This window comes from Rhamphochromis sp. 'chilingali' (assembly GCF_963969265.1).
Source record: "Rhamphochromis sp. 'chilingali' genome assembly, chromosome: 11".
In the NCBI taxonomy this organism is placed as follows: Eukaryota; Metazoa; Chordata; class Actinopteri; order Cichliformes; family Cichlidae; genus Rhamphochromis; species Rhamphochromis sp. 'chilingali'.
This window is the reverse complement of record NC_137938.1, coordinates 18,116,912-18,131,519: the sequence shown is the minus strand read 5'-3', so window position 1 is coordinate 18,131,519 and position 14,608 is coordinate 18,116,912. Positions and strand designations below refer to the sequence as shown.

Genomic DNA, 14,608 nt, shown 5'->3' with positions numbered 1-14,608 from the left:
CTGTAAACTACATCTGGTGCTCAAGAAGTTTGAGAGTAGATAATACTGACAGGTATAACCAGTTAAACACCCTTTAATCTATTCCTTCTGAGAAATGATGAAATTGCTCCCACAATTGCTCCCACTATCCTCCAGCGACCTTGCTGTCTCTCCTGTTGGTAAAAGGTAAAAGGTTTTCAATTGATGGGTGAACTTTAAACTGAAGACGTCATTCCATCAAAGACCACTGTCGCCACGGTGGACAGGCCTCTTGAGAAGACAGACAAATCATTCACATGAAAACGTTGCTATTTTAAAAAGGCACAATTGCTCAAAATGACAGTATTTGATGGAATGGCAGAAAGAAAAAGGTCTCGCTGAAGCAACCACTCTCTCTCCTTTGTCCGCTAACGGCTTTCCACATCGCTTAACTGAAATCTCAAGCCAGAGTGAAAATGAGAGAAATTTACCTTTACTGCGAACAAACATCGCTGCGACATCTATCCATTTATGAGACTCTTCAAAAACAAAGTATTGTCGACAAAAATGCATCTGAACATATCGACGAGCACAGATGCGCAACCACTTTGGTAGTAAAATGAAATGGAGCACAGATGAATGTACCCAAGGAAAACTCAGAACTGTTCTCACTTATTAAATTCCATCAGAAACACCTAAAAACTAGGATTTATCATCCCTAGTGCCTCACAAAATTCAGCTGTAGGGATTCATTATCTACTCGACTACCCTCACTAACACCAATCCATCAACCGAGTATCCATAACTACTGTGTGTTTTTATCCATTTTTAATGTGACATTAAAAAAAACAATGTAAATGTCACACAAAGTCTTTAATTAAAAGAAAAGAGGCTATTTTAGAGTAACTGGATAAGGAGAAAAGGTACAAGTAACTGTGATTAAAGATGAACAAACATCAGCTCAATATTCACAGTTGACAGAACAACCTTAACTTATCTCTCGGTCTGGAACTACACAACCTTTGTTAATCTTCATTAGCAGTGAAACTGTGTTCAGTGGTCATAAAACCGTTTAAAGGTAAATAAAGTGAAAACATACAGCACATTCTACAGCAGGGTCAAGAGATATAGAGATGAGGACAATATAATTACCCTCCCCTCAAGGTGGAAGGAATCATGAAACAGTCAGCAGCACAAGTGGATCTGGGTCATTGCTTTGTCTTCTAACACGACAACAAAACTGAAATAAATATCAGACTTCAGTTGATAATGTATTTGTTATTTTGTTATTTCATCCATCTACTACTTGTTTCTCATACGGTACCAGGATTAGAATACGGATTAGGTCTATTTTGGAGAATGGGTCAAGGTTACCCATGCAGTTTATGGATTATGTCACCAGTTGGAGGTTTGCATTTAAATGCGTATGTGCAACAGGGGCCCTCTAGCTGCTGAGCCACCATTTCAGAGGTTATTGCCCTGCAAACGCTGTCAAAAGGCACGGTGATGCACAACTCTGAGTCCCCCGTGACTCGAGTCTTTCTCATTCACTGGTCGCAGCAGGACTAAGTAAATGTGAAATGCTGCATCTACAGCATGACTTCTGCCTTTTTAAAACCCCCACAAACATAAAGAAAGGAGTAAGCCTGCGGCCCGTCTTTGCTTTGTCCTTGTCACATCGAGTCTCCCTGTTTCCTTCCCTCTCCCCCGTACCCCATGCCAGAATCATCGCCAAGCCAGCGCCACTCTGCCCCAGCAGGGTGTTTTAAGATGCAGGGAGCCGAGCACGATGCGATGGAGCAACAACTTTTCTCCGCTCTCTCAATTTTTTTCCTCACTCCTCCACCCCCAGAGCATCTTCTGCACCACTGCTCTGCCACCACTAATTCATCAGCGCAAATCTCCTGCAAACTTCCTATACAAACAAGTGCGTCTTTGGCTTCAGCTCCCCGGCACATGCTCGCCCACAAAGGTCACACAAGCGCAGACCTCCCCAGAAACAACACATACCCTCCCCGAGTCGCTGTCCAACACGCTAGACGCTGCTGTATTGACATCTGCTCCATGATCTGTATAGAAACAGACAGGGCGTCTGTTTGTGTTTGACCTAATAGCTGTTGACGCGAGCGCTTGTTGCTTAATTCAACACCTTCCAAAAATGGAACTGCAGATGTGCACCAGCTTAATGATAAGTTACTAATATGTTTTTACACTCTGTTGTTCACATCTGTTTTGTTTCGCTCAGAGTCGGTGAGGCCCCTGAGGGAAAGTGCCAGTTAACACCAAAGCTCTATCAGAAAGAACAAGGTAAACAAATCTCAGGCTCTGATGTACTCAGTTCATTTACATCACTAGCTAGTAAATGGGGAAGCCACTACTGTTTATTTGTATATTACAAAAAAAAATAAAAAATACACAGAGGACATGAAGTATTGTGGACTTCACAAGATTTTTACCTGAGTTAGGTCTGTGGACCAAAACAAACAAGTTATGCAGACCACGCAGGTCTAACATTCATCACACCTGTCGTAAAGGACTGGACATGCTGGTGTAGCATGTGACCTCCAACCTCTGACATTTCATCTTGCTTCTCAGATGACAAACGCTCACTGTTCAGTTTACTAGATGCACCTGTTAAACTGCTCGTTAACACAAATATAAAACGAGCCAATCAAATAACAGAAACTTGATATATTTAGGCAAGTAGGACTGGTCAAGAGGACCTGCGAAAGTTCAAACCAAGCACCGGTATGGGGAAGAAAGGCGATTTAATCGTCTCTGAACGTGGAATAGCTGTTAGTACCACACGTGCTGGTCAGCGAGCAATTCTCTTAGTGAAAATGTCTTCCTGGTGTCAGAGATCAGAGTGAAATGGCCAAACCGCTTCGAGCTAACAGGAAAGGAGCAATAAAAATAATGACAACCAAAGTATGAGGAACACACTGAACCTTGAAGCTTTTGAGCTACAGCAGCACTGATCTGGTGATGATCTGGTTACAAAGGCCAAACCAAAGAAGTATACAGCATTTGTAGAGTGTGGAACAGATGTACAAACACACAAGATTTTTATTATTTTTATCATTTAGCGCTTAAAACTTCAGTTTTTGTGGCTTACATAACCCTAACAGCTGGATATTTATCACAGCTTAATGTTTTCAGACACAGAGCTGACTACACACAAGGTGTGACTCCTTTGTACACGTACACAGAAAACATGTGACTCAGTTCTGGCTAATTCATGTATAATAATCAGCATCCAAAAATTCAGCTGAGAAAGTGCATTTGTTAGCTTCCAATCTGTGAAAGCAGCGATATATCCAAACACCACTGCATACAAATACTGATATATATATTTAACATATACTATGTGGGTGGTACGGTAGTGCAGTGGTTAGCACTGTCGCCTCTGGCAGGAGACTTTCCATGCAGAGTTTGCATGTCTCCAAATACATGCTTGTTATGTCAGGTGGTGATTCTGCTGTGTGTATTTCTTCATCTGTTTTGGTCATTTTTATTACTTGATTGTTTGAGTCACTGAACGATTTCTTGTTTTTATGCTGCATATCAACATAAAGTTCTCTAATGTTAATCTATCTGAATAAATAAAGTTTATTAATTTCAGGTGAAGCCTCATCCTCATCAACAACACTCTTCTGGAACAGAAGCAAACTTTCGGTCAAATGTCACAGAAGTAATGAGTGGGCTAATGTTGAGTGCATCTGCATGTAGCTATATATTCAACCACAGGAGTCGAGTCTTTCTCAGTTCCTGTCACAATCCATGTTCACCCTGCTGGACAGTGCGTTGAGCTCTGCCGTTTTTCTCTTGGATGTGGCATAACTTTGATTTGACATTCGCACAGTGTACACCAGGTTTCCCGCATCTTAATCTAAATCCGATACCTTTAAAGCCTGCCAGAGTATACGATTTTATGTTGCTCTCTGCTAAAAAGCATCATTTATACTTGTACATTGTATTTCATTATTTCCAGTCCAAAGAAAGTGAGTGCATGAAAAAGAAAAGGTCTACAGTTTTGATTAGCATTAGCAGATTGCTGCAGAATTTCCACGACACTGATGGCCACGTGCCATTTTCCTCTCAGAGCTGTGTATAGACAGCCTATGTGGGCCACCAGGTCCCGGCTTACAAATCCACTTTTTCTGACCAAAGTGGATTAAAGTTTCAGTGGTGAAGATTAGAAGTGTGGCCTGGAGTGATCATTTCACTTGCTCTGCCAAGATCTGTGTTAACCAAGGTATCTGTGTGTATGTGCAGATATTAACTTACTGGATTGAAGGTAGATGGAGAATTTGTCCTGAGTTAGGTTTGGATTTACACAATGCATTTCTGGGAAACTTGACCACTGGCTTCCTTACGGTTTCTCCACAGTATGTGTGGTTCAGTGCACTTCAAACATCTAGGCTGAACCACGTGTCTTTAGCCATGTCGAAAGGCAGGTATTTATACACCAGTGACCCTTTAGGACCGCTCACAAGATTTCTCCAATCTGATTAAAATTCGGATTAGAACGTCACTGTTTACATGGACCCAAGTCCACAAGTGATGCGATCATGACGTACATTTACATGCATTGAGCATTTGAACAGAAATCATTCTGACAGGCGCAGAATCGTCTAACTTCCCGGAAATACTAGAAGTTGATTTCTAATCTAAACAAATGCTGCTGGATTTCTCCTTTTATCGTCACTGTGCAACACGCCACAGATTACAGTCTCTCCCCTCTCTCATATTTATGACTTCAAGTAAAAGTTTGTGTTGGATACAGACCAGCTTTGTTTCACTCTTGCCACATCTACAACTAACTGCTGTAAAGGGGGTTGATGGATCATTTCACCCTGAACATCAGTAGAAGTGTTTACATGCACACTCGGTATGATCCGACTGCAAGAAAAAATTTAGAATCTTTCGATTGACGTGTTTGCTCGAACCATTTTTATTCCAATCGTCTTTTAATCTAGTTGCTCGTGTTCATGTAAACATGGCTACAGATAAATATGGTTACAGATAAATACGGATTGTCTTGTCACATGTCAGAGTCTGGCATATATCAGTCTGCTTGTGAACAAGTCTTCGACTGTGACTTTGGCAAAGGCAACAATGATTCATTCAGAGCATCTCAGAAACAGTAGGGCAGGGTTTAGGGGATTTACAGGAAGGTTTGCGTCACAGTGGCTCCAACATGCAAGGTGTGATGCCATATACCACAGGGGAGCAACAGGTCTTATAGAGTTCACACCTTGGTAAGTCTGAACTGCTCTGGCAGCATGCAAAAGACTAATGCCAAAATTAGGCACAGGCTTGTTTTAACTATCCCAAATGCCACATGTGAAGGTACCTGTCTCTTAAATCTGTCTCAATGAATCTCAGTGTGATTAATTAAAAGTTACATTTTTGTAAAAAGTGTCTTTTCAAAGACATCAAAAGAGGTGCCAGCTGTGCACATCAAAAATGTTCGAGGTAAGCGATTCCTGAATAAAAATGTTTGAAAGTATGATTGATAGTGTATGAATAGAAAGTAATACAAAGAGAGGAATATAAAGGGAACATTATATTTCACTGGGATAAAAAATTCAAAAGGAGCCACTTTTATGCTTAAATCATTAGAAAATGTGAACCTGATTAGACATACAATGCATATAAAGGACTTGCTACAGTTACAGTTACACTCAAAAAAATACTGTCAAAATTGTTGCTTCATGTTTTTGACAGTAATTTTTTTTACTGTTTCTCTAAGGATTCGTTTCACGTCTGATTTCATATATGTGCTGTGTATGTGGTTTACGCACTCCTTTCCGTATGACTTTGCTTCCTTTATGAAAGAATAGATGTTCCAGACTCACTCTGTGCAAAGCATCCTGGGACGTGATGTTCTGACACATTCAGGCCCGAGTTGTTGTTCAGTTTAATTCTGCATAGGTTTTTAAATCAGTCTCTGGGGTAGTTTTAAGATGCATTTATTACATTCCCTTTTGCTTAAAAAAAGTCTGTCTAATCAAAAAATTTTGAATAAAGAATTCACTGCAGTGGAAAGTATGGACCTGATTCTTCCTTTATAACTACTGTGAGGGGAAAAAAAACCCTGCAACAATCATCTGTTTCTCAATTTTATAACCACTATGATATTAAAAAGGCCTTTACTCCAATATGTCCATTATATTGCTCTCATCTGCTGGCGAGGCTGCACAGAAGCTTTACAATTATTCAGCCAGACGGCCCTGATTTTGTGCGATCGTACAATAGCAGAGAAATGAACTTGCAAATGGATGATGCCTCTGTGAAAAACTGGAGTGTAAAGTGACACACGGCTTCAGAAAGCCTGTCACTACAGCCTAATGACGACTCTACCATCTGTTGTCAAAAAATCAGGAGGGCCTATAAAGACACTGTGACCATTTCGGAAAAAAATACCTCCAGTCTGCAATATAGATATGAAATCGCAGCTTTCTATTCAAACAAATACACAAACCCCGCTTCTTTACAGACAAGCTGGCAAAACCGACTGAAAATGATTCCCAAATCATGCAAAAGGTCTAGTTTAAAGACCCGTAACTCTTGCAAAATTAAGTTTTCACCCTTGTACTTGTATACAAGAAAAAAGCCCCGCCATTCTTCTTTCTTTGACTTACTTGATTAAAGGTCTAAATACAACAAAGTGGCTTCTCCACTTTTCCTTCTCAACGTTGCATCCATTTGCAGAGCAAAATAAATGATTACCATTGTGGCTTTCTCTCATTATTTCTTTTTCTACCTTCAAAACAAACCTCGGTTTAGAGCAAACCTACGTCGTTGTTGTTTTAGACACTATTAGAGAGAGAAATTGCCTTTGGATAAAAAAGGAGAATTTAGTGAGAATAGTTGGTACATACCCAGCACGTTCTACAATGGGTTCCATTGACTCTTGTGCTGAAGAGATAATGGAATCGATCCCTCAAACTGCTTAACTTAAGCGTCTGCCTGTCATGTGACCTTGTCCTCATTAGCAGAGCGGGGCACTGTGCTAATTTATTTACGTAATATAACCTCGACAAGCATGGATGCACAGACAGAATGAGGAAGAAGAGGCCTGAGCTGGCCAAGCTGATTTGAGCCTGTTACTGTAGGCCGAGTTAAGACCTGAGGAAGGAGGTGCGCGTGTATGTTTGTGTGTGGGGGGTGGGTGGAAGGGTTGGGTGGTGGGTGGAGGGGCTACAATGACAGAGGAAAAGATTGAGATTGACAGGACAAAGGGGAAAAGGATGGGGAAGCTGTCAAGGCTAGCAAGACAAACAGAGACAGAAGGCTAGTAATGCAGAAGAAGAGGAGGAAGAGGAAGCTGGCTAGAGGTACTGTGGGGCATGGGGGTTGTTATGTGCCCTGTTTTGCCTGGTCCTCGCTGCATATCCCTCGTGGCCAGACTCCAGGGGCACGTCACTTGGTTCTGTTCCAGGTGGTAAAAGCATAAGGGCTCCTGGTGGTGGAGATGTGCCACACTCACACTCAGCCATCTGGTGATGAGTCACTCTGTCTCTGTGCTTGTTTGCTCTGACTGGGCATAAGATTGTATGCCATCAATGTGTGTGTGTGTGTGTATACGCCTGTCCCTTTAACAAATTAGCACCCCGTTTTATTATATGATGGTAAATGGCCTGCATTTGTATAGCGCTTTTCTAGTCCCTAAGGACCCCAAAGCACTTTACACATCCAGTCATCCACCCATTCACACACTGGTGATGGTAAGCTACATTGTAGCCACAGCCGCCCTGGGGCGCACTGACAGAGGCGAGGCTGCCGGACACTGGCGCCACCGGGCCCTCTTACCACCACCAGTAGGCAAACATGGGGTTAGTATCTTGGTATGCAGCCAGGAGGCAGCCTGGGATCGAACCACCGACCTTCTGATTAGTGGCTGACCTGCTCTGCCACCTGAGCTACAGCCATGATGTCAACTCAGAGGAGACATAATCAGTAAAAGCTGAAAGTATCTGGATGTCATCTGCAATATGAGTGAGGTCACGGAGAGATGAAGACAGAAGACATCAGTGAATGTAAAAATATAGTAAGCAAGACTGTCATTAATTAATTAATTAACAATAATAATAACAACAACAACAAAAAAAACCCACTGGGGACAAGTGAAATGACACTAGCAATGTAACTTAAAATGCATCTGTGCACTGCAAATGAAATGCAAAAAGTAATGGAGACGCCCCGGAGGCGATGCACACAGTAATCTCCTCAGTATTGTGCATGCCTGATGGCAGCATGCATGCTGCCTCCTAGATAGATGGAGCCAACTAACAGCTCTGTTCTTGTGTGACAGCTCCCCTCCTCCGGGCCACAGCTGACCCAAATCTATGGGGTTTTTTTTTTTTTACTCTGACACTCTGGCGCTCCGCTCTCTCCTCAAATCCCAGTATCATTTCTCACACAGTTATCATGCTGGAGAGACTGGTGTGGCACCCTTACCTTTACTGCCCCCTATCTCCCAACACGCAGCCTTACTTCACTGTACAGAAAACTGTAGCACAGATTGGAAAAAAAGCAAGCAGGATTTTTTTTCCCCACTGGAAAAATCTCACAAGATAGATTTTCTAGTAAATGTGTGTCTGTATAAGAATGAATAAAGGGGGCTGAATTACCAGAACCCAGAAAATATTTTTATGCATGACAATTGTCCGAACCAAGCTATCTGTTTTTATGCTTCAGTGAATGAAGGAGATAGCAATGGCAGCAGGAAATACACTTTCCCATTCTTATGAATGCAATATCTCTCAAACGCTCTGAGGGGATGTCTTCAAATTTACTAGTGCTCAGATGTGAACGCATTAGAATTTGGCAGTCATGGTCATTATAACCTCAAAAAATAATAATAATAATAATAATTCATACACTAGAAACATGCTAAGAATTTCTAACAGGACAAGGTGATGACATTTTATATGCAAGTATGTCATTACTCTGAGATAATGTTCTGAAGAAACACCTCTTCTGGACATACTTCTGTTTAAAGATGCTCCAAAATGTTTTCAGTTGGTCAAAGTTTAGACTGCAGGCAGGTCAATTCAGCACCTGGACTCATCTATTAAAGCCATGCTGTTGTAATGGATGAAGTACGTGGTGCAGTAGCATTGTCTTAATGAAATATGAAATATCCAAGGCCTTTCTGGATGTTGTCTGGATTGAAGCACATGCTGCTCTAAAACCTGTACATATATATGCCTTTCAGTGGTGATGCTCTCTTTCCAGATGTGCAAGTTGCCAGCATCACAGGTACTAATGTACCCCCACACCATCAAAGATGAAGGCCTTTCAAATAAAGAAACAAGATGGTCCCTCTCATCTTTAGTCCGGAGGACCCAATTTTACTTAATCCAACCACAGAACAGTTTTTACCTTTGCCTCAGTCTGTTTTAAATGAAGGCAGCATTACTGGGTGGTGTTCATATATGGCTTCTTCTTTGTGTGATAGAGCTTTAACATGTGTTTGTGGATGGCACGACGAACTGTGCTCACAGACAATGATTTGTGGAAGCGTTCCTGAGCCCATGCACTGATTTCCATGACAGAAACACTCCTGTTTTTAACGCAGTGCTGCCAGAGGGACTGAAAAACACGGGCAGCCAGTATTGACCTTTAGCCACGTCCTCCGAGCTTTCTCCAGATTCTCAGAATGTTTTGGCGATATTATGTATGATATAATGTAAATAAAATAAAATAAAACTAACTTTAAAAACTCTTAAAAACACAGAAGATGAACTAAAACTATATAACTGTGAATTATCATTTTTCTACCGATAGAAGTACTGTGTAGAGTAAATTCTTGTCTAACAAATAGGGAACATTTACTAGTTACTGCGTCTGATGTAAAAAAAAAGAAAAAAGAAAAAAAAGAAAAGAAATCACATTAATGTGACCTGATTGGTGATCCTAGATCGGCGCTCCTATTGTGACACTATTTATAATTATTGGTGCCAAACAGAAGGCTGGCCTTGAGCGCGCTGTCCTGTTACATTATAACTGTAACAAGAAACAACACACATAGCATGTTATGGTCCCGGGACTTAAAACCCACAGCTTTTCAAAAAAAACAACGGTATGACACACTAGTCACAAAATGTACTGAAGAAAGAAACGTTTCAGCTCCACATTCACTATTATCATAGAAACTAAACATAACGTTTTGGCAAGACCCCCTAAATCATTTTTGCAAAAATATGTTTCATATTTAACAACTTAAAAATTGTGTTAGGCCTCTGTGAAAGTCTAATGACCTAATAAACCTGCTGTATGTTTGTTAAATACAAGTATAAAGGTGGAGCCAGCAAAAATACTGATGGGAAAACTGCTAGCTTAATTTGGTATAAAGGTAGAAAAAAATACAAATTTACCACAACAAGAACAAATTAACTTAATACTTAACATCTTATATCTTTAAAAGTAGCATGTATTAGTTGTGTGCCTCTCCAAACCACTCAAGTTGCAGATTCTATTAGATTCTATTAGATTATAATCTATCCTGACCATAGACGTATGGTCAGGATACGTATATAATGTATATAAAACGATGAAGGAGCCATTGTAACATCATTGTAATCCACTAAATTGTGGATTTCTTATTTTAAAGCCTCGGTGTTAGTGGCCTGGTCACCACAAAATTTATTTTTGGAACCCAGAGGGAGGCACTGTTAGCTATGGCTAGCACATCTGGTTAGCAAGCTGCATCCACAAAGCATACAGGTGCACAGCACAGAAGTACAGACCTGCTAATTAATGCTTAAAGGCTAAAGAAACACTCAAATTTACCCTCAAAACTACAACACGGACTACATGGATGGCATTTTATGCAATTTCATTAAAATTCTTTAAAAGGTACCAACACCAAAATAAATTGAGCATTCAAATTCAGTGACTGGACTTTGCAAAGCTGAAGCCTAGTGGCTAAACAAAGGGTTGTTGTAGGGGCCCAGGCCCATCGGGAGTTGCATCCGGCCATGCTTTTTTGTGAAAACTGATCACTAAGCTTTATTTGACTACCTTGAATTCAAATGTGAATTTTACTGTTGTAATATTGTTATATATCAACCCTTTTCCCATCAGTTCGAGGCACTCAGTGAAGTTTTATATAGACATTAAAATCACACTTTCTTACAAATCACCTCAACTGTCTGTATACGGGCTGTCACTGAGTTGTTAAGAGCCACATGGCTCAGCAGTTTTTATGGCTGACTCAACCACAGGGCTGTCTGTCACTGCGAAAGTCCTGCCAGAGAGCAGAATGAATACGCTGGGGCCAGTGCTGGTTTCCATCTTTGCAAGAAATGCTTTTCACCGGAAATATTTTGGGTAATGAAAGTCCACCCAGCCCATCTGTAACCTAGACCGATTTGAGTTGGGCAGTGCATGATGATGTTTCTGAACAGAGGGTGAAGAATGGCTGAGATCTGTAATGCCTCCCTGACAGACTACAGCAGCAGAATACTTAATCTGCACACCTACATTGGAATACCTCAAGAGAGTGAGCTGTAAAGAAAGAAGCACATACTTGGGCAGATAATGGAAAAAAGGGATAATATCGGACTAATCTTACCCCACGAAACAGCAGAAAGAATTTCTTTTAGTTCCAAGTGTGGTTTGTTTATGTCTTAGTTTGATGAAACAGTTGATAACTGGTAACAAATAAGATGCCAAGTGCACGAAATAGTGGATAAAGAGGGCTTCATACCAAAACAAAAGTTCCTCTTGGAACAAACTGACTCACGCCATCGCTTTCCTCCCCACATTTTCACTGTATTTTATCCATCTACCTATGATTATATGTGAAAGCTGCAGGATGTTTCAGCCTCTCTTAGTGCATAATAGGCGAACATTACAAACAATCAAAAAGTGATGCAAGCGTGCACTAATCAAAGGAACAGATGGCTGGATTTATGGTTGAAGCATAGGTACTTTAACAGTGTCACATTTTAGAGGCAGACGGTATTGTCGCATCGTTGTAAAATCTATGCTATATATGTCATGGTAAATATAATCAGAGGTGGGAAATTAAGTATTTGGTGCAGATGTCCATAATCGGTGGTCGTAGCTAACTTCACTGAGATGGAGAAAGATTAGAAAGACAGGAGGGGAAGAAGAGAAGTTCTATATAAATGCAAGGACTGCTCAGTGGCATTTGATAGACTGGACATTTTTTCGATCTGTACATGATGTTTATTATTATTTTAATAATGAGGTTCAGTTCATTTTGCACAAAATTAGCTGGTAGAAAAGTTCTCCAGCAAGTTTTTACTTTTATACTTAGAGTACTTTTCAGAGCGTGTACTTTTTAGAAAAGAAAAAGTAAAGAAGTTGAATCTGTGTACCTTTGCCACCTTCTAATATAATAAAAGGCATCTGCACCCTAAGAGCAGTTTTGATTCTGTTTGTAATTTATTTTAAGCTGCATGCTAGCACTAAATTCCAGCATGCAACAGCATGACTAACTGCATGACACTTTCTTGGTGCTGTCCTCTGCACTCCATGCTTTGTTCATCGTGTACAGGTTGCAAACAGTGAGTTTAAAATGAAAGAAGGACTGATGCACATGTTCAAGATAAACCAGGCTTTTGCTGCTGTTTCACTAAGTCAGCTGCCTTTTTGAAAACTGGGTCCATAGTTGAGTCATCACTAAACCAGAGAAATGATCAGACAACCACTGTGTGCTACCTGAACATGCTCATACGCAGACTTTATGTCAGATATACTGAGTAATACAGGTACAGACTTATTTCCAAGATTAGCAACACTGACCAACCTAACGTTGCACTCAATTGATGTTGCGTAATCAATCTGATATTATGCTAATTGAGAGTCACAACTGCAGCAGAGCGGTGTTTTGTTAGGTGCAGAATGCACCAGAATAATGGGAAGAGAAGTATTTTCAGTTTCTCAAGACCAACCTGAAGACAAAGAGACCCACAAACAAGCAGCAGACACATGCAGGTAGGGCCTGACAGAGCATCTCAAGAGGGGAAGCACAGCATTTCTTGATGTCTCTGAGTTTTAGACTTCAGGCAATTTAGACTGCAAAGGATTTTCCTTCAATTATGAAAAACAATCCTTTAAAATGTTTTGTTTTTTAAGTTTCTTATGAGCCTCTGAGCATGTGGAACTATGTATAAAAATGCCAGAAATTCCCAGTTAATTCCAGTTAATACTTCATATGGACCTTATGGACTGTAACATCAAGCACAGATGGCAAAGATTGACCAAGCTGGGCTGAAATGCTAAAACAGTATTAAGTTAAATCTTAGGCTGTTTTTGTATAAACTTCTTAAACTTCTAAGTAAGCTTAAAACTAAGATATTACAATGCAAACTTCATGGGTATAGCTTTTATTTTAAAAGAGTGCTTAGACCCAGCAAGCAGGGTCAACTTAGGCCACCGGACCCGTCGTCCAATGGAGGGACTCCTGCTGTTCATGAGTCCCACATGTTTTACATCACATGAAAAAGTGCACAAAAACTAACCCTGTGGCAAGTGACTGCTAAACCAATACATTTACATAGGGCTGCACGATTAATCGTTAGAAAATCGCGATCTCGATTCATACTTATGTGCGATCTCATTTCCAAATGACAACGATTAAAAAAAAAAAAAAAAGACGACGACGATTGTACCGCATTTTGATCCGGGACGTACTCTGCATGAAAACAAGCGCTCACTCTTCCTGCTCGACAAATGACAAGGGCGGAGCCTTATACCACGTGATACAGAAGCTGTGCCGTGTGATGCTAAAATTAGCAGGGAAAAAACAACGGAGCAGTGTTGCCAACTTAGCGACTTTGTCGCTATATTTAGCGAGTTTTCAGACCCTTTAGCAACTTTTTTTCTAAAAACAAAAAGTCGCTAAAAAAAAGACGTGAAAGCGCGTATGGCTTTTACTCTCAACAAGCAGCGGGTGCTGTAACGCAGTCAGTTCTTCTTTTACTCTTTTACTCTTATGCTGTTTTGTGGATCACAAGGTTTAAAACTACTTATAAACACACACACACAAAGTAACTCCACCAGAGCGCCTATTTCGGGTCACTTTTGCCGGTCCAAGCCCGGGTAAAGGAGCAGGGTTGGAATTGTGACATTAAAAAACCAATAATTGCTAAAAGAAATTTAATTTGTAGTTCTAAATAAACTCTAAATGCATTTAGGACGTTTTTTTACTCACTTTATGGCTCTTCCACGATGTTATTTCTCTCTCCAACAACATAGGTTACAATTAGATTAGCATGACCAATTATGCAAATTAGGCGATGACTTCATTTAGCGACTTCTAGCGACTTTTAGGACAACCAATCCGGTTGTTCAGTCTGACGTCACTAGCCGTGTCTGGGTCTAAACTCCGCTGCAGGTCCACATATCAAACGATCACTGTGGCATTACTGAGAGTTGAAAAACTGTCTAAAGTCTTTCATCTTTAATAAAATGATCAGCGTTCTGCTCTACCAGGTGTAACAATTGAGTTTAACATCCAGGCATCCATGAAAACGGAATTTATGACATTTAACGGAGTTAGAAGTTAGCAGGGAGTTAGCTCGCTAGCTTCTATCTAAATACAATATAGCATGTCCTGACTGCGGGGTTTTGGAAACAAATTAAAACGTAAATCACTTCCAGCATA

The 14,608-nt window shown here is 40.5% G+C and overlaps 1 protein-coding gene across 3 annotated transcripts in view; it reads right to left on the bottom strand.

The window, feature by feature from the left end:
* The window catches only part of oxr1a (oxidation resistance 1a), a 186,668-nt gene that overhangs the window by 115,399 nt on the left and 56,661 nt on the right, over nt 1-14,608 (bottom strand). For 2 of the 3 annotated variants that reach the window (XM_080896642.1, XM_080896645.1), the window contains exon 1: nt 6,846-6,886. The exons of the other annotated variant lie outside the window; for it this stretch is intronic. In XM_080896642.1, coding sequence (XP_080752768.1) covers nt 6,846-6,871 — 26 coding nt within the window. In that variant the 5' untranslated portion in view covers nt 6,872-6,886. Of the gene's footprint in view, nt 1-6,845; nt 6,887-14,608 lie in introns of those variants that run through there. 3 annotated transcript variants of the gene reach the window in all.